This window comes from Durio zibethinus, chromosome 2 (genome assembly GCF_047325235.1).
Source record: "Durio zibethinus cultivar Kanyao isolate XHJ-2024 chromosome 2, ASM4732523v1, whole genome shotgun sequence".
NCBI lineage: Eukaryota > Viridiplantae > Streptophyta > Magnoliopsida > Malvales > Malvaceae > Durio > Durio zibethinus.
Window position 1 is genome coordinate 37573064 of NC_143163.1, and position 17977 is coordinate 37591040.

Sequence of the window (17977 nt, forward strand, 5' to 3'; positions counted from 1 at the left end):
CCAAGGTTGTCCATGACTCCATTACTCTTAAAAAAAAACAACTATTGGAGCCTAATCCATCTGTTTGTGAGAATAAATGTTCATGGTAAACTGAAATCTCTTATCCATCCCGTTATCTTACTTTCAAATATTAATAATGCAAAAAGAAAAAATTGTTTTTCATTGTTTCTCAAAAGCACAATACTTTTACGGGAAAATACTTTAAATAAGCAAATCAAGATAAAAGCATTATCTTTAGGATGTGTTAAATACTTATTTTTTAAGGTAATATTAATGTTTTTATTGTGATATTCCCATTTAATATAGGAGATATTATTATTTTTAATTTATAAATTTTATTTTACAAAAAATATTTCATAAATATGAATTAAATATTTACATATATATAATTAATTATTACAATATTTTGATATGAGATTGTGATATTACATCTATTAAATTTCAATAATGTTATTTATAATTATTTAAAATAATTTTATTAATTAATATAGTTCTTACGATGTGAGAGTAGTGTAGAATTCTAGGTAATACCATGGCAAACAATGTAAAGACCAAGAATTATTATCTGAATTTTTTCTATAAATAGACGCCGGCTCTAGTCCGGGTGCACCTAGAGAGGACCACAAGCACGGCCAGGAGCCCAATCGGGCCTCACCAATACATTAGCCTTAGCTAAGCCCTAAAGAGGCTAGAACCCTACTCTCTATTCCGCGCCTTCTGACCCTCTCTTTCAAACCCCCATTCCCTCCCTAAATTTCCCGCTTTATCTCTCTACTTAAAAATCCGCCCTATTCTCCCAAACGGCCAAACCCTATCTCTCTATCAACTCCAAAAAAAGAAAAAAAAAATCCCTTCATTTTTTTCTGTCGCTTAACCCTCCGTTTCCTGCCATGAATCGGAGAACCCGATCATTTGCTAGGCATTCCCTGATCCGATCCGAACCCTTCCTAAAGTACCTCAAACCCGGCGCCCTAGCTCGCCTCAGGGACTCACGAATCAGCGCCAGATCGCACCGAACCAGCTCCGTCTTTCAGATCTCTCCGTCCTCTCCGCAGTCTAACGGCGGTCAACCCTTCTCTACAGCTATCGACGGCTTCCCTTGCTTTGCGGAGACATCGAGAGTTTATGGGCCCAGGTGTCTCCAGAGGAAGAAGCTAATCGCGGTCAAAGGAATGCTGTTTCTGAATTCAACACAGTCTGCTCTGGATTTGCCCGATCCGATTATGGACTTGTTAACAAGTGAATGAACCTAATTTAATCTGTGCATTTAAACTCTTTTTCCCTCTTTTTAGCCCTAGGTTGTAGATTTGGTTACTATTTTGTTGTTTAATTGAACAAAAATAAAATTAATAATGGTTGTAATCAGTTTTCAGCTTTCCCTTTTCAATCTTTTTTTTTTTTTTTCAATTTTAGGTAGTTTTCTGATTTGTTTTAGGAAATTAAATCTGAATCGAAGCTTTAATTAATTAGTGAAAAGTGAAAAACTGTCTGGTAAATGTTTGATAAATTGGTTAAGTAAATTTATTACTAGTCTCTTTAATCATGTTTATGTCAATTAGGGTTCCAAGTCCAATCATCTAAATCCATAATTCTTTAACCGCATTCCTGCTTGTTATAAGCTCTTCATTGCTGCTGACATTAGCTACATTATTATCTATCAAAACTGCAGTTCAATTGTTTTATTTTGCAAAGGAGATTGCATTCTAAAAATGGGAGTTATATGTGTTAGATTTGAACTTCAGATCTGTGGGGGATCATCTCTTAAGAGTGGTACTATGAATCAATTGAACTAGACTTTGGATTCATTTGATTGTTTCTTTTAAATAGCAGGTTGTTCATCATGATTTGTAAAGCTGGTTACTGGTTAGTACATCATAACATAACTTATAACTGCATCTCTAAAACTGCATATAAAAAGCTGGTTGCAGTACGTGTAGTTTATCAATTTCACATGGACATGCTATTGCTATTGAATTCATCGAGGCTTGTTAGCTCAGTTATTTTTTAAACCATTTTTTATTCAGAAGCTGTAGCACTGTGCTTGGCTTGACAGTTTTGCTTGCTGCTGAAATTGTAGATTCTTGGCGTATAATAATTCATGTTTGGCTGGCTACTAAAATTTGATATTTATAGCTCTCTGTCAGAGTGTTTTTGTTTATTTTTAACAAGTTTGCTCCAAGTTAGCATCATGAAACTTAACCTCCTGGGCAAGACGAAGGGAAGCTGAAGGGTCTTGCATATGTTCATGTTAGTGGGATTTTGAAATGATTCTTCAAGTTCCTTTCGAGTTTCTCCTAGTTCACTCTCTAAGCTAGGCAATGGTTTCCATATGATCATTTATTTTAGGGTTTAAATCCAGTGGCTGTGCCATAAAACAGGTAGGTGACAGCATCAGTGGCCCTCCCCCTCCCCCTCCCCTAAACCCTTCATCCCAGTCAAAGAATGGAATTGCTAACCCCTTTGTTATGAGCCTTAATTTGATAGTAAGATGTTTTGCTTTCTGTCTAGTCAACATGCATGTACTAGCCATCTATACTATCAGATTTGAAGGTTAAAATGTCCTTTTGGCGTAGGACTTAAATGAAGGTCCAGCCTCCTTGCAGATACTTTCTAAGCGCCATTAATGCTTAATAAATAACTTATCGTCTATAGCATCAAAATGGATTGGTAATTTCTAAGAGGAAGTCATCGTTCACTCACCATTTCATCCGAAAATAATGTGACGGCGGGTGGAAATCCCTTCTCATAGGGCATTCAAACGAAGCATGGGTTAGAAACCAAGCAAAGTTTGATTCTAACCTTGATTATTTCTATAAAGGAAACAACAACACTACTGAGAGTTCATATTCTAGGAGGAGAAAGCTATACGACTAAAATTGTTCAATCTAACATTTTTGAATAAGCCTGGAATCCTATGCGGTTGGCTTTCTCAATTTCCATGGTTTGTTCTCATTATGTAACCAGCACATTAGCCCAAGCCCAACGGGCCCCTTCCCAGTTTTAAAGCTCAACGGTCTAAAGCAGCACCGTTGCAGCAAGCGATGCCGTTTAACACAATCAACAAAATCTCTATATCCAATACTTTGGTCTGCCTAACCAAACGGCGCCGTTGCACTAATGAATAGGCAATAGCCTTGCCGTTGTCCTAAAAAACTCAGACAGTGCGTGCTCTTGTGCGTACTGCGTAGTAAGCAAGCGAAGAAGTAATTGAAGTAATCAATGGCGGAGCCTAAAACCAAATACGATCGCCAGCTCAGGTTATCTCTCAAATATAATTAGATTATAGTCCTTTTACTTTTTTCTTTATAAAATTTTCCATCCATGCAAAAGAAATAAAGAAAAAAGTGTAACAGAATTCAATTATTGCTTTGCCTATTTGCAATATTATCAATTTTTTCTTTAAAAAAATGGCAGGATATGGGGTGAACAAGGGCAAGCAGCTCTAGAGACAGCGAGCATATGTTTACTAAATTGTGGGCCAACAGGTTCTGAGACTTTGAAGAATCTTGTTCTTGGTGGTGTTGGAAGCATAACTGTAGTCGATGGATCTAAGGTTGAATTGGGTGACCTTGGAAACAATTTTATGGGTAAGTTTTAATATGTTTCCCTTTTTATTTTTCACATTTTTAATCTTCAATTTTTTTTATTAATATTGTCTTCTTTTTGGGTAATGTTCTGGGTTAGTGGATGAATCAAGTCTTGGTCAGTCAAAGGCCAAGTGTGTTTGTTCGTTCCTCCAAGAGCTAAATGATGCTGTTAAAGCTAAGTTTATTGAAGAGTATCCCCAGGCTTTAATCGACACCAACCCATCTTTCTTTTCTCAATTTACCTTGGTTGTAGCTACTCAGGTATCCAATCTTCCCATTCCTAAACTACTTTCTTTAAGCAATGAACTTAACTGTTAGGTTTCATTTTTATGCTGCTAAAAGTTACTTTCTTATTTTCTTGGTAGGTCTGGTTTTATTGATGTCTATGCTTGCAAAAACCATTTCGAATTAACATGGATTGATTCGTAATTTTTGCCTTTCTTTGTTTCTTAAAAGAATTGTGTGGTTCTATGGTTCTTTATCTCATGAATCATTCCTTTTAACTATGATGTTGTTTCAGCTGGTGGAAGAATTTATGGTGAAGCTTGATAGAATCTGTAGACAGGCAAATGTGATGTTGGTTTTTGCTCGCTCCTATGGCCTAACAGGTTTAGTTCGAATCAGTGTGAAGGTAACTTGTTTTAGTTTACTTTGTTTGCACTTTCATCCCATCTATAGGTAGTCATCTCTACATCAAGGCATGAAAATCTCACTGATATAGTTTGATATCAGCAGGAAAAATCTGGAATTTCAATTGAATTTTATGTAGGCCTAGAGGAAATGTATGGTTGTTCAATATTGTTCTAGTATTTAGTATTTAGACAACAAACAAGGAAAAGGTCTTAAAATAATGTTCTAGTTTTTCTTGTGGCAGGAACACACTGTCATTGAGTCAAAGCCTGATCATTTTCTAGATGACCTTCGGTTGAATAACCCATGGCCTGAGTTGAGGGGGTACTATTTTTTAGTTTTCAATTAAAGTTCTATGTTGGTTTCTTTCTCGGTGCCTGGTTTTACATTTCTGTTTGCTATTGGGTTGCACTATAATGGAATTGTGATGTCAATTTAACTGTTAAAACATCCTTTAGGTTAGATAGAGGATCCATTATGTTTTCTTATTTTTAGATACCAAAACTCTCCTCCATAAAGCCATCCCTTTATGGTCAGTGGTCAATTTTATTGTACTTACTAATGAGGGAGGTAAGTATATATTTTCCATAATGTTAGGATGAAACTGTGCCTCTGATAAGGAATTTTTGTAATTTCTCCAATGATGTTTTTCCTCAATGTTTTTTCCTCTGATGTGCTCTTAGAAAATATTTGAGTATTTAGTGAACTCTAAGCTCATATCCTTTGCTTTCCTCGATTAGAGTTCTGATGGCATTTACATATAACAGGTTTGCAGAAGGTATTGACCTAAATGTGCAAGACCCTGTTGCCCATAAACACATACCATATGTTGTCATCCTTGTGAAGATGGCTGACGAGTGGACAAAAAGCCATGGTGGTGCTCTTCCATCAACCAGGGAAGAGAAAAGAGAGTTCAAGGTTTACAAATTTCTGCAATTTTTATATTTCTTCTGATTTATGTCAGTGAGATTTAATTTTAGTTCTTGGACATTTTAGGAACTTCTCAGAGCCAGGATGGTTTCAATGGACGAAGACAACTATAAAGAAGCTATTGATGCCTCCTTTAAAGTGTTTGCTCCTCGAGGAATCAGTAAGTTTGTCTTAGCATAAGCATGGGTTAAAATTTTTTGACGGTTAAAAAATTTTCATAGAAACTTCTGTGTCATTGGAAATAGAATGAAAAACTTAATTGGTTTATAGAATCCGATATTTGTACTGACTTGAACCATATAATCCAGCTAATGACCATTGCAACACTTTTTGGCTGGGATTGGAGTTGGTTTTGGCCTCATAAATGAGGTTATGAGGGCAACTGATTTGAGGCACCTTGCTCTTTGTTCATATTAATAAATTACTTGCAACTATATTTTTGGCAAAGAACTTATTGATTTGGAATAAATTGAGTGGAGAAAGTACCTTTTATGGTTTGTTAGACTCTTTACTTTTCTTGATGAAGCTTCTATGCGTAGTTGTCATGCAGTATACTTTACATGCATTATTATTTGGTTTTCTGAGTTGAGTTGGTATCAGCTGCGAAAATCAAACTCTACTTTGGTTGGTGGTTAACCCCCCTCCCTTTCCTTCTGTTTTTTTATCTTAGATTCAGATTTGATGCGGATTGTTAATGATAACTGTGCTGAAGTTGATTCTAATTCCTCTGACTTTTGGGTGATGGCAGCAGCTTTGAAGGTTGGTGATTAAAAGTTAACTTGCACTTGCAATAAGCTCAATCCTGTCACTTAACTGTGGCTGAAATGACATTGTTCACAATGGCACTCATATCGTCGTTGTTCTTATAATGGACTCTTATCTGTTGATACTTGTATAGGATCATTTATTGGTTTAGTTGTAAGCCCTAGAGGTTCTCTGATAAACCTAAATGAGGCTGCCAACCCTGGATGGTGTCCAATGGGAGCTTTTCTAATTTTATAAGCAGTGAAGATTAATTGTGTAGCTGATTGTTTCTCATAACCATTTCACTCTTTCCTCAAATATTCCCGGGAAAATTTTAGATAAAATGTCAGTTTCCAATGTCATCTCAATAATTTAAATTAGTTGTCAATTTTTTATTGGTTGATTTCTGGATTTAAGTGCCATCATCCATGGGAAGTGTCTTGTTTTTGTGCATGACTGTTAGAGGAGAGTAAAAGAGTTGTAGGATTTTGGGTTGTGTTTTGATGGTATGATTTTTTATATATATTTATGTCATGCAACAAAATAAGTTTATAGGTGTTTCTAGGCTTTTCTTTAGGTCAAACCTTCATTTTCCATGCAACATCCTTGTAGGTATTACTTTGACTATTTATAATTGCTTAAAGATGATTGAATATTTAATCAATGTCTATCCCACTATAAATTCTTATGATTTCCCTCCAACTTAAACTTATTCAAGCCCCTGCAAGTTTCTCTTGATTGAATTTACTCTTTGCAATTGTGCACTTTATCCAGGAGTTCATTGCAAATGAAGGTGGTGGGGAGGCACCACTTGAGGGGTCAATACCAGATATGACATCTTCAACTGAGTTAGTGATTGATCTGGACAAAATTTCTTGCTATTTGTTTTCTCTAAAATTGAGGATAACTGCTCTCTCAATTCTCTTGTTCAGGCATTATGTAAACTTGCAGAAGATCTACCAGGCTAAGTCTGAGGCTGATTTTCTTGTCATTGAACAACGAGTTCGGAATATTCTTAAGAAAATTGGCAGAGATCCACATAGTATCCCAAAGGCAATGATAAAAAGCTTCTGTAAAAATGCAAGAAAACTCAAAGTAAGTGTGTTAAATTTCATCTGTTTGCTTATTTATGGTTCAATCTACTGCATCTATCCCCATTGATATGAGAAGCACTTTGGTGGTATAATGTCATCATTCATCCCAATTCTGACTAAGATCTGTAAATTGTTTGGAGTGTATAATGTGCCTCAAAGTACCACTCTTTGGAAGACCTTGGTGGATCTCTATTGTACTTTGTTAACTGCTTTTTGTTAAATAACCTTGTTTAATTCCGACTACTGCATTACATCACCAGCCGTTCTGGTCCATTTCATCATTTATTTTTCTGTTAATTTGGATCTTCCTGCCCTCAATTTTTATTATCAGGATCCCACATTGATGAATGTTTATGTTATGATAAATAGAATGTTGTCCAATATGTTACTGATGTATCACCCTGTTGATGACGATTCCAAAGAGATCACAGTGAGGCACACCTTTTGTGGAATAACCCCTCAGCTAACTGAGCACACACGCAAAAAAGCTCAAAAGCACAAAGCCACAAACCAAGGGTTGACATTCTGTTTTTGACAGATGATGTAGAAAAAGTTCTCATTCATTTATTGCTCTTTGACTTGGTACCCCTCAATGAGGCATTCTAATCATTACTTTGTAGGTTTGCAGGTATCGCCTCATTGAGGATGAGTATAATAATCCACCCCTTGCTGAGCTGCAGAAATATTTGACTGATGAAGATTACAGGTGCCAGTGACTTAAATTTTATGCTTCCAAACGTCAAATCTCCATTCATAACATTATGGTGCTCTTTGATCAGTTTTGAACCAAATGCATTGTCTTATATATGTGGAAAACTTTCTTTTATACGTGTGATATGTGTGACATTTGTGACAGGTTAAAACTACATGTGAAGATTCTATCTATCATATAGAGTTGCTTTACCAAGTGAACTTGCCTGATCTTCTCTGTAATTTTATAGTAACAAACTGGGTCCTTACTTTAACAATTATGTCTTCTTTTTTTTTCCTTACTAATGCTAGAAGTCAATTAGCGTTGTTGTCTAGAAGAAACATCTAGTTGGGTCTTGTATTGGGCTTTCCAATTTTTGAGCCTGGGACATATTTGCTTTGATTGGTTCCAGTTAGGGCTACGACTATGTAAAATTGAATCTTCCGGAACTATACCAAGTTCAGAAATTTAATTTTAATGTGTCAATTTCATGCAACAAAGTAACCTTATCAATAGTTATCAATATTGTACAATTTTGATTTAAATGGTATGATTTGATTCAATTCACTAGCGTATCATTTGAATATAATAGGATGATTGAAATAAGTAGAGAATTGGTGGGTCCATGATTGATGTGGTTTCTCACCTGAATTGTATGGCTTCCAACTTGTAACTTATGACTCTTTCAATTAACAAAACAGTCTAGTTTGTCACAAATCTGAACATCCCCAAAAACCCAGTTGCACCAGCTATTTAAAAATTCACCCTCTTTTTTAAGCCAGAGGCTTCCTAAAGGCCTATAAAATTAGAATAAAAGAAATCCTTTAGCTTTGTTATCCTCCTACATATTTTACTTTTAGCATATTCTTTTTTTTCGCATTTTACATGAATGCTTATTGCCTGAGATAAATAGTATATTAAGATTTTTCTCTTTTTGTATTCTATGATTTGATTTTTGATTGTTCAATTTGAAAAATTATGATTTTGATTCACAAATCAAATCTTGATCACAGTCTTATGTTCTTGTGTTTATATTCGGCAGTTTTGCTGTGGGATTCTATATTCTTCTAAGAGCTGCCGACCGCTATGCTGCAAATTTCAACAGTTTTCCCGGGCAGTTTGATGGGTAAGTCCAACCCATCTGAATTTTTCTTTTCCTTTGGTGTGGTAACCTGAGCTTTGCATGCTAACTCTTTGGTTATTGTTTTGCAGTGGAATGGACGAGGATATATCTCGGTTAAAATCTACAGCTATTAGCCTACTTAATGATTTGGGTTGCAACGGCTTAACATTGACAGAGGACCTTATTAATGAAATGTGCCGATTTGGCGCGGCAGAGCTGCATGCTGTCGCTGCATTTGTCGGAGGAATTGCATCTCAAGAGGTTATCAAGGTATAGCATTTTATTCTTTCTCAGCTCTAAGTGTTTCAAATTCATGTTTTCATGGACTACATGAGGGCGGGTATTGAAAAATGATTTTACATTGTTTATATGTCTTGGTAATTGCTCATTACTGCCCGAAATTGCAAATGTTGTGTTTGCTGCAGCTTCTAACAAAGCAGTTTGTTCCCATGTCTGGCACTTATGTATTCAATGGCATTGATCATAAGTCTCAGTTGTTGACACTGTATTAGATGGTATGTTTTCATCTCATCTGGTGCGACTGCCTTGTGTCATGTCTATTTCAAGTGTAAGACATTTTAATTTCTGGATTTCTTGGCAGATTGAGTGGCAATTATTTTCAAGTATAGCTGTCCTGCTCCATTTATAAAGGGTTTTTGGGATCGGGACACTATTTGCATCTTTGCGAGGCATAGCTACATGGTTTGATGAACAGATTTAATGATGCTAAAGTTCGTGTAACTTGATTCAAATCAAACAGGTAGTGAAAAGCAAGGGAAGGATGATAACTGAATTGAAGAGTACCATGGATGTCATCATTTAATTTCTCTTATCCACACCTCTATTATTTTCTATTGGATTTCCAAGTCATGAGCCTAATTGATCATGCATATAGTTATCTATAGTTTAGGGAAGAAAAGCTGTTAAGAGATCCATCCTCAAAAATTGGTACAGAAAAGAAACAGGATGCATAACAAGGGATCTGGATTAAAGTTCTTGAGCAGTTGAATCGAATACAAGACAATGGCAAAAGGGCTTGAGTTGCAGTGTAACTGCCATGCAATGTACCAAGTTGAAAGTGACTGTCTTCTGGTTTACATTCCCCATCATTTTGCTACAAATATTAATCACCACCCGCACCTTTCTTGGCAGGATTGTACACGCTGAACTCAACAAATTCTCTTCTGCCACTGGCAAAAACAGTGTCCAAATTAAATCCTTGGACAAAGAAAGGAAAAGGAAAAGAAATAAATACATGAATAAATGAAATGAGTCATTAATTAGTACTTAACATGTATAATCAAGTCACTCGGTTTTTTTTTTTTTTTTTGTTTATTTTTGGGGTTGGGGAGGTGGGAGGTGGTTAAGAGTTATCAAGGCAAAGCTTTTATGGATAAGAAGCTCTATTGTGATTCTGAAATTCCAAGGTCTAGCGGGCTTCCTGTTAAGTCTCTCTCTTGTCAATCTTACATTTATCAAAGAGTAAAAGCTGTAGCCTATGAATATTCCTGTCTGTCCTCACATGCGGTCATCATTCTTACTTCGAAGCACTTTCCACCCTCTCAAATTGCCTCTACATCAACCAAATCCTCATTGAATTTGGTTTCTCCCTTACCTTGTCTTCCTACATTCTCCAATGTTATACATCACTCCTTTCCATAGGAACTTTCTATAAGAAAGGAAGCTAAAACAATTATGCACAAACATAACAGGACAGAGGCATACCTGCGCATAACATCCCAGCCAGCAGGTAAAAAACGAGGATGAACAGCTTCAACAAAAACTCGTCTCCACCACTGACAAAATTGACGAATGCCTTCCTTTCCATATTCATTTAATATATGATCCACAACCTGTTTCCCATGGGGTCCACGCCCTAGTAGAGATAATTTTGAATTATGTTTAAGTGGGATGTTTTCATCATATCTCGTACAAGATGAGTCAACTATTTCATTTGGTGTACTTCTCTCACAACTATCATCAGCATTGACTGCACATGCACATGCACTTTTAGTCTCGGAAATTCCAGTGCTACGTGAATTCATATCATTGTAAGATGTAGTTGAAACTGTCACCACCCCTATATCAGAACTTGTTGGAGGATTGCTTGTATCGGTATCTGTCACCATACAAAAATCCATGTCTTCCTTTGTCTTCAGTGCTTCTTTCATTTTGTCAACTTTTGTTGAATGAGAAACATCTGCAGTAAAATCCGAACCGTCAGGATTATCAACTTTCGATGGATCTGAGGTGTTAATAATGATCTTTGTCCCATTATTACTTCTTGTTCTTTAACTGGAAGGATCTTCATAGAAGGTTTTAAAGACGATCCTTTCTTCTTCTCCAGTCTTCTTCGCTCATGAGGACTCATGCCCACTGCCAAGGCTCTTTCTAAATCTTCCTTGAATATATCCCGGCCCCCATAATATTTCATAACAATCTGCAAAAGCAACATGAAGGAAAATGAACCTATTTCTTCCAAGAGTCCTATGAAATGTACCACCAAGATGCTACAGCAAAGCCATACACTTGTAATGATTGACAAAAAAATATGGTGATGGAGAGAGAAAAAAAAAAAGGAAGCAAGTTTGTAAAAAAGAGAATAAAAGTGGCAAGTATTACATGTGTGGCTGAATAACTATATATAAGTTTTAAATTTTCTTTTTATCTAATAGAAGTTGAAGCAAGCAATGCAAATTGAACAGGGAGTTTGGTTCTAAGTTAATATGTTGTACATTAAGTATAAATTTTGGATCAAACATGAAGCGCAACTGAATATCTAGTTCAAAAACCCCAATGTTAAATTTTTATAAAAAATGGCTGAATTTAACAGTTATATTTAATGTCTAGTCAGCTTCCAAGATCCAAATAGTATGTTCTACTTCCAAGCTTATCACGATGCTCACATCAAGCATAGTTTAATACTAGTACATAGCATTTAACCCTTTTGCTTTTGGGTTTCTCAGGCCCCCTGAGTGGCCTGAAGCAGAACAGCGTATTCTTTCAAACCTAAATGGCCTCATGTGATTCATTGAAACATATTAAAGCTCTCTAGATTTTTACGTGGAAAAAAACTACGTGAAGATAAGCTTTCAGACCCGAGTCAGTTCTTCACGGCGACCGGGTGGCATTTCAGGTCCATGACGCAAAAGAGCCTTAGCAGCTGTTCGTAATTGTAGTGGTAAGACACCTGAATCTTCGAAGTTCATTGAATCAGATGACCCAGATATAATAGGTGCTTGGTTTGAATCAACTACCTTACGGACATAAAGTGGAATTCCAAATTCTCCAGCAATATGTTTCTCGTACTTATCAGCAGAAGCATGAGCAACTTCATGACAGTCAATAGAGAGCAGGACTATATCATGAGAGCGATGGCTTTTTAAGTGCCCGGGAAAGTGAAATCTGTAGTATGAGGGAATTATTCGGTAGCGTAAGTAGTGATTGCCTTCACCACAGCTGACACATTTTTTTCTTACTTTGGATATAAAAATCATTATCTTCATCCTCTCGGTGGCCTTTCAGTTCGAAAAGAAGCATTATTGCTGGAGGGTCATCATCAACAAGTTTTGCCAGATCTCTACGAAGATACCTATAAGATAATAACATTATCCTGTCAAATGGAACATAAATTTTGGGGTTAAATGGAAATAAGATACAGAAAAAGATGCACAAACCATTCCAGCTTCCTGCGATCACAGTAACATAAAAGCCGCCCATCATTTGCATAGATCCTACAATTATGATAAGCCGGAGATTTGCTGGAAAATTTTTGAATGAATAGCTCACGAGAAGCTTTCGTAGCAGCTTGTTTTGGGTTTTTGAACCCACTTTGTTTGGAAACTAACCTAATTTCTAGTTTCAGGCTATAGTTCATCAATAATGCATGGTTAAATGCAGACAATGGACAACTCCCATTTGGACCCAGGCAATTTTGAAGAACCACTGGAAAAAATTTATCAACATTGCCTAACTTGTCCTGGATTAGTTGATTGACATCGATCCAATGGCTGCAAACAAGAGGGAAAGGGGATGGCAGTGAAGAGCTGAAATATGAAGAATCAACATTCAAATCAGCTTGAATTATGGTGCCATAAATATCTGCTTGTGTTGTTGGGACTTTTTCAGAGAGAGCAAGAATAGCAGACTCAGATAATATGTATCTTGTGCTCTCATCATGCACACAAGCCTGAAAAGAGGTAGCAGCACATGTAAAGCATCAATAACCACTGTTTTCAAGAGAAACCAACTAACAAAAAAGAACAGAAGAACATCATAAGTAAATGCAATGACTGGTTTCGTTGAAATGAGCACCCAGGTCAATGCAAATTACATCAGAATAGTCTCAAACTTGCATAGACATGAATTGTGTCGATTCAACTATATACCCTGCTGCCATGAGCAGAAGCACAGGGTCACAGTTTGGTATCAAAGCTCAAGAGATAATCCCTTGTGATTTCCAGCATGTTATGATATGAGAAGAAAAAAATTCTTCCTGATCATACCATATAACAAATGAGATATTCATAACAGACAAAAGCCTTAAAAAATTAGAGAAACAATTTTTTGCTTGCATACACCAATAACTAAAAGTTGCTCCAGTGGATAATTATCACCAAATTTAGTATCACTCTATATTATCAACAAAGTTTGACAGGAAACCACAAAAATTTTGCCGTGGGAGTTTCCCTTATCAATAAGGAGAATATTACCTACAGTCTCATTGAGTAATGAAGAAATTTTTAAACTGGTAGTTTACATTGAAGTTAACACTTACCATTAAATCCCTCCATGCACACAGTCTCCTAACAAGATCCTGAAACTGAAATTAAGAACAAAGCATTAGAATATGATGTAAAATTAAGTACAAAATAATGAAGAATGCCCCCTCTTTTAATGATTTTAGTGTTATAGTCAGTGATGTGAAGAGAACCAAACCTTGGTTTCATCTGATATAGAGGCACCTCCCTGGCCATTCAATTGGCGAGAAAGTATTGATAATGCAGCAGACTCCCCAGGAAAATCTTCAATCTCTTTAGCATAGAGTTGTAAACATATCATGTTTGATCGTCAACTAGCCTCGAGAACAAAATGGAACTTATCATCAGGGCAAAATGAATATTCTGATACATTGATATATTTAGCATGTGGATGCTACAAGAAGTAGTAGATATAGGTCTTTTTAGTAGTTGTGAATTAAAAGTTAAGGTTAAGAATTTAAGATTCCATGTGGTGTATTATATGCACCCTTCAAGGTTAACCTTATTCTTTTATGCCCAAAAACAGTGGGGTGGAACAAATTTGTTTCTAACCAAGGCCTTCAACTAAGATCCACCCCCCCCCCCCCCCCAAAAAAAAAAAAAAGCCACCAGCACTCATTCATAATAAAAAGTTATAATGCTTTGGATATTGGGCATAATCATTTAACCTCTATCATTAACAATTTATGTAGAAATTTTCTATTATAATATTTTATATTTCCTGTTCCGATCTACTTTGAGACAAACAAGATAAATTCGCTTTGGATGGCAAACATACCATGGTCCTGTTGTTTGAGCTCAGCAATTAAACAATTTGCAATATACAGTAGATAATGTGCATCGGTACGAGCATACTGCACCATTTCCTCTGACAGTGGACATTGTCTCCAGTCTTCACGCTGTAATGCAATGCAGCATCGGGATAAATAACTTTAAGATCAATGTTCTACTTAGAGAAGTTTAAAAGATGCACAATAAGCTTAATGAGAAGCCCTAAGCAAGTGTCAACCACATACCTGTAATAATTTATTTTTGGCCACACCACAATAAGTTTCAAGTAAGTAGGCCAATGATCTCTAGGGCTTTGACAAAACATCACATGCCTATGTCAAAGTAAGAGAAATGCGAATTGAGAAGAAAATAGAAGATGGTCAGTAGTTAAAAAGCACCATCTCTGCATGCATGCATTACTGATAACAAGCATTTAACCTTGGCGAATTCTTCCACGTTCGTTAGAAACAAATAATTGAAGCTCACCTTTGCAGTGTCAAATAGATTGACAACATATATGTGGAAGTCTCTTTGTAACCAGACAACATCACCATCAGCCCCATGGAACACCTGCATCACAATCCCAAGCGGTCCATGATGTTATCTGGATACTAATACTTAATCTTTACTACTGCTTTACCACAATCCACCAATGCACTAATTCATACTAAAAGTTTATACCTTGCAAATATTAGGATCAGCGAAAACGGGACGAAGAATGCCCATTGCATCATGTAAAGCAATTGTATCCACCAAATAATCTTCCTTCTTAGTAGAAATCTGCTGTTTATACCATAAAAAATAATTAAAAGTTTAATTAAAAAATCAAAGGTAAAAAGTTTAATTTTTTGTTAATGGTGTTTGACCTGTATTAGAGCAGTGAAACGTAAAAATGACCGTAGGCTATGCTGCTCAGTATCAACAGCGAAAGCCCACTCTTCACTCAAAACTTGAGCGATTTGACTCAGTTGCGACTCGGTTTCAACCCAAACATAAGAATCATCAATTTCCATGTCCAATTTCACACCAAAATCATCAATCGCACTCTTAGAAAATTGACGCTGCGGTTTCTCCATCAATGCCGTTATCACCGCTTCATACGGATGAGTCAAACTCGAAGCTTTCTCTGCAACATATAAATTAATCATCATTTTTTAATAAATGAAAAAGAAGTGGAAGGTTGATTACCATAAACGGAATCCGTTTGGCGGTTGAAATGGCTGAAAGGAGAATAGCAGTTATCGGCTAGCAAGCGCTTGAAACGGTGTTGCGGCTTTAGTTCGGAGTGTAAATAACAGCGACTTTGAGGTCTTTTCTGTCTCCGGCGTCGATTGTATACTTGATCGGCGAAGAAGATTGAGATTGCGGCAACCGATGTGATTGTCAGTAAAACTTTCGTCTTCTCTTTCTTGTACTCCATTTTAGAGAAAGAGAGGGAACACCCTGCTCAGACAGAAAGAGGTTTAATGTTGCGGCCAGGCGGCGGCTCCTGCTAACGTACGCGTGGAAGCCTTTTGCTCACGTGGCACTTTTAAACGGTCGTTTTAAAACAACCTCCGCTCATTTTTAGGCCCAAAATATTTGGGCTGGAAAGCTAGCCCAATTAGTCAGAAGTAAAACCGCTCTTGCAGTGTCCATTTTTTTCCTTCAATTTTGCATTAGCTGTTCAGAAAAAGATCAAACAATTTGGTAAAGAAAAAAAAGATCAAACAAAGTTGAAAAGAAATTTGGAGGAATGTTTGGGAATCTGGGGGTTTGTCTGAAAGACAATTTCTATAAAATCAGAGGAGTTATTGAAGAACAATGGCTCCAACATGTTTCCCATGGAAACAATGAGAAGGGAACTCGAACTTACCAAGTTTGGCCAGGGAACAATGTACCTTACCCTTTTATCATACCAAAACAACCATTTAAAAAAATTTGTTATCAAAACTTACTCGTTTGGCCATTAATGCAGGTATTTTTCTTCCATGGTCGACTGGTATGCGGTCCAGATCCAAGGGGGTTGCTCCTCACATCAGTTTCTATACTTGTTTCAAGTTGGATTTTTACCATTTACATTGGATATGATTTACCAAATACTAATTCCACTCTTGTTGTCACTATATGTTTGATTCTAACGATAATGGTCAGTCTCAGTACTACATGGTTCAAACTTAGTATAACTGTCACAAAATGATGAACTAGAGTAAAATTTTTTTCCCCTGATCGTTTCCTCCATTGCATTTGACTGCAGATTATTGTCAACTTGATTCTGGTTACTGCAATTGACCCTGGAATCATTCCTAGAAGAACTGAACAATCATCTGTTACAGATACTGATACCAGTAATGGGACTAGGAGGAAGAAGGTAACTGTTAATGGGGTGCAAATAAAACTAAAATATTGTCGGATTTGTAGGATTTTTAGGCCACCAAGGAGTTTCCATTGCGCCATATGTGACAATTGTGTTGAAAAATTTGATCACCACTGTCCATGGATTGGTCAGTGTATTGCACTGGTACGGTCGACACAACCAAATTGCTTCAATTACATATGAACAAGTGTTTATATGAAACTAAGTTTTTATGGTTATTTATGCAGAGAAACTATCGATTCTATTTGACATTTTTGATAACAGCACTAGTCTTCTTTATCTATATATTTGCTTTCTGTTGCTGGAGGATCCACCAAAGAATGTTGGAAAGTGGTACTGGATTGTTTGGAATGCTCAAGAACTGCCCTGAAACTTTGGCATTGACGTTGTTTAGCTTTGCGGCCTTTTCGTTTGTAGGTGGCCTTGCCATCTTCCACTCCTATTTAATTGCAATAAATCAGGTAGGCCTAATCTACTGAAACTTATTATTTTAGGGGATGTGCATATCTCCACTTTACTTCAGATTACTTGCTTGCAGGTGTTGTCCTTAGTGAAGTTCACTGATTCTTTTCTTTTCTTCAATCTTTGTTTCATTGATACAGACAGCTTATGAGAATTTTCGGTGCCGCTACCAGGGATCTCCAAATCCATATGACAAAGGAATAATAAGTAACATTAAGAAGGTGTTATTTGCACCTTTACCACCTTCCAGAGTTGATTTTAGGGCTGAAGTAATGCCAAGGGGGAACATGGAAGATGAGATGCCAGTCTGAGGTGAAATATTTGTAAATGAAGTGGATATTTATGCAGATAGAAAAGTAGGTGATCCTAATTATTCTTCACTCTTTCAACCATATATGTAATATTCACCATTATTTTCCTAAAGAAAGTTGTATCCTTGAATGGACAAGTACCATTTTGCGAATAAAAACCGAAATTTCAAGGAAATATGCAGATAAAGATTTATATGTGTGCATGTGTTAAATATGGCACCTTGGTCCCTTTTACACCTAACCTGGCCTTACATGTCAAAAGCCGAAACCCTGAACAATATATATAATATATGAAAGCAAACATCAATGTGACTCGAGATGGAATACTTTTCAAAGCCGTTATATATATTGATACTTCCATTAATCAAATGGATGGAGCTGGTTCCTTGGTTAACTCAATGTCAGAGACCAGATGACATATGACGTCACATATGGACAGGGAATAGTGGGTGTATTTAAGATAGCTGCTTGAGATGGGCATCAATGGTGGCATTTATGCAGGTTTCCTTAGAAAACCC

At 36.5% G+C, this 17977-nt stretch overlaps 3 protein-coding genes and 1 pseudogene across 7 annotated transcripts; 3 read left to right on the forward strand and 1 right to left on the reverse strand.

Annotated features, from left to right (window-relative positions):
- Positions 1 to 536: 536 nt before the first annotated feature.
- LOC111317725 (uncharacterized) lies at positions 537 to 1379 on the forward strand. Its single transcript, XM_022920140.2, has one exon. The coding sequence runs from the start codon at positions 891 to 893 to the stop codon at positions 1245 to 1247; it is 357 nt and encodes a 118-aa protein (XP_022775875.1). The 5' UTR covers positions 537 to 890; the 3' UTR covers positions 1248 to 1379.
- A 1798-nt stretch (positions 1380 to 3177) lies between these two features.
- Positions 3178 to 9653, forward strand: LOC111318195 (NEDD8-activating enzyme E1 regulatory subunit AXR1-like). 4 transcript variants are annotated; one of them, XM_089755309.1, is made up of 15 exons: positions 3178 to 3257; positions 3415 to 3587; positions 3685 to 3848; positions 4108 to 4218; positions 4447 to 4541; positions 4985 to 5135; positions 5214 to 5307; positions 5818 to 5906; positions 6666 to 6739; positions 6824 to 6986; positions 7606 to 7691; positions 8719 to 8802; positions 8889 to 9069; positions 9225 to 9314; positions 9401 to 9653. In XM_089755309.1, the coding sequence occupies exons 1-14, from the start codon at positions 3220 to 3222 to the stop codon at positions 9309 to 9311; spliced, it is 1590 nt and encodes a 529-aa protein (XP_089611435.1). In that variant the 5' UTR covers positions 3178 to 3219; the 3' UTR covers positions 9312 to 9314; positions 9401 to 9653. The 4 variants fall into 4 exon arrangements, with proteins under 4 accessions (XP_089611435.1, XP_022776644.2, XP_022776643.2 ...); XM_022920909.2 differs by having other exon boundaries at positions 4462 to 4541; XM_022920908.2 differs by having other exon boundaries at positions 4462 to 4541; positions 6666 to 6986.
- Positions 9654 to 9922: 269 nt separating this feature from the next.
- On the reverse strand, positions 9923 to 15750 carry LOC111318196 (protein RRP6-like 3; annotated as a pseudogene). The gene is made up of 13 exons (XR_016333544.1): positions 15519 to 15750; positions 15197 to 15456; positions 15012 to 15110; positions 14817 to 14900; positions 14576 to 14662; positions 14338 to 14458; positions 13738 to 13922; positions 13577 to 13621; positions 12477 to 12988; positions 11898 to 12391; positions 10525 to 11239; positions 10415 to 10483; positions 9923 to 9989 (listed from the first exon to the last, which is right to left on the reverse strand). The product of XR_016333544.1 is annotated as a protein RRP6-like 3 (transcript).
- LOC111317726 (putative protein S-acyltransferase 6) lies at positions 15737 to 17761 on the forward strand. The gene is made up of 4 exons (XM_089755324.1): positions 15737 to 16458; positions 16567 to 16830; positions 16914 to 17147; positions 17289 to 17761. Exons 1-4 carry the CDS (start codon positions 16066 to 16068, stop codon positions 17457 to 17459), a joined length of 1062 nt encoding a protein of 353 aa, XP_089611450.1. The 5' UTR covers positions 15737 to 16065; the 3' UTR covers positions 17460 to 17761.
- Positions 17762 to 17977: the final 216 nt, after the last annotated feature.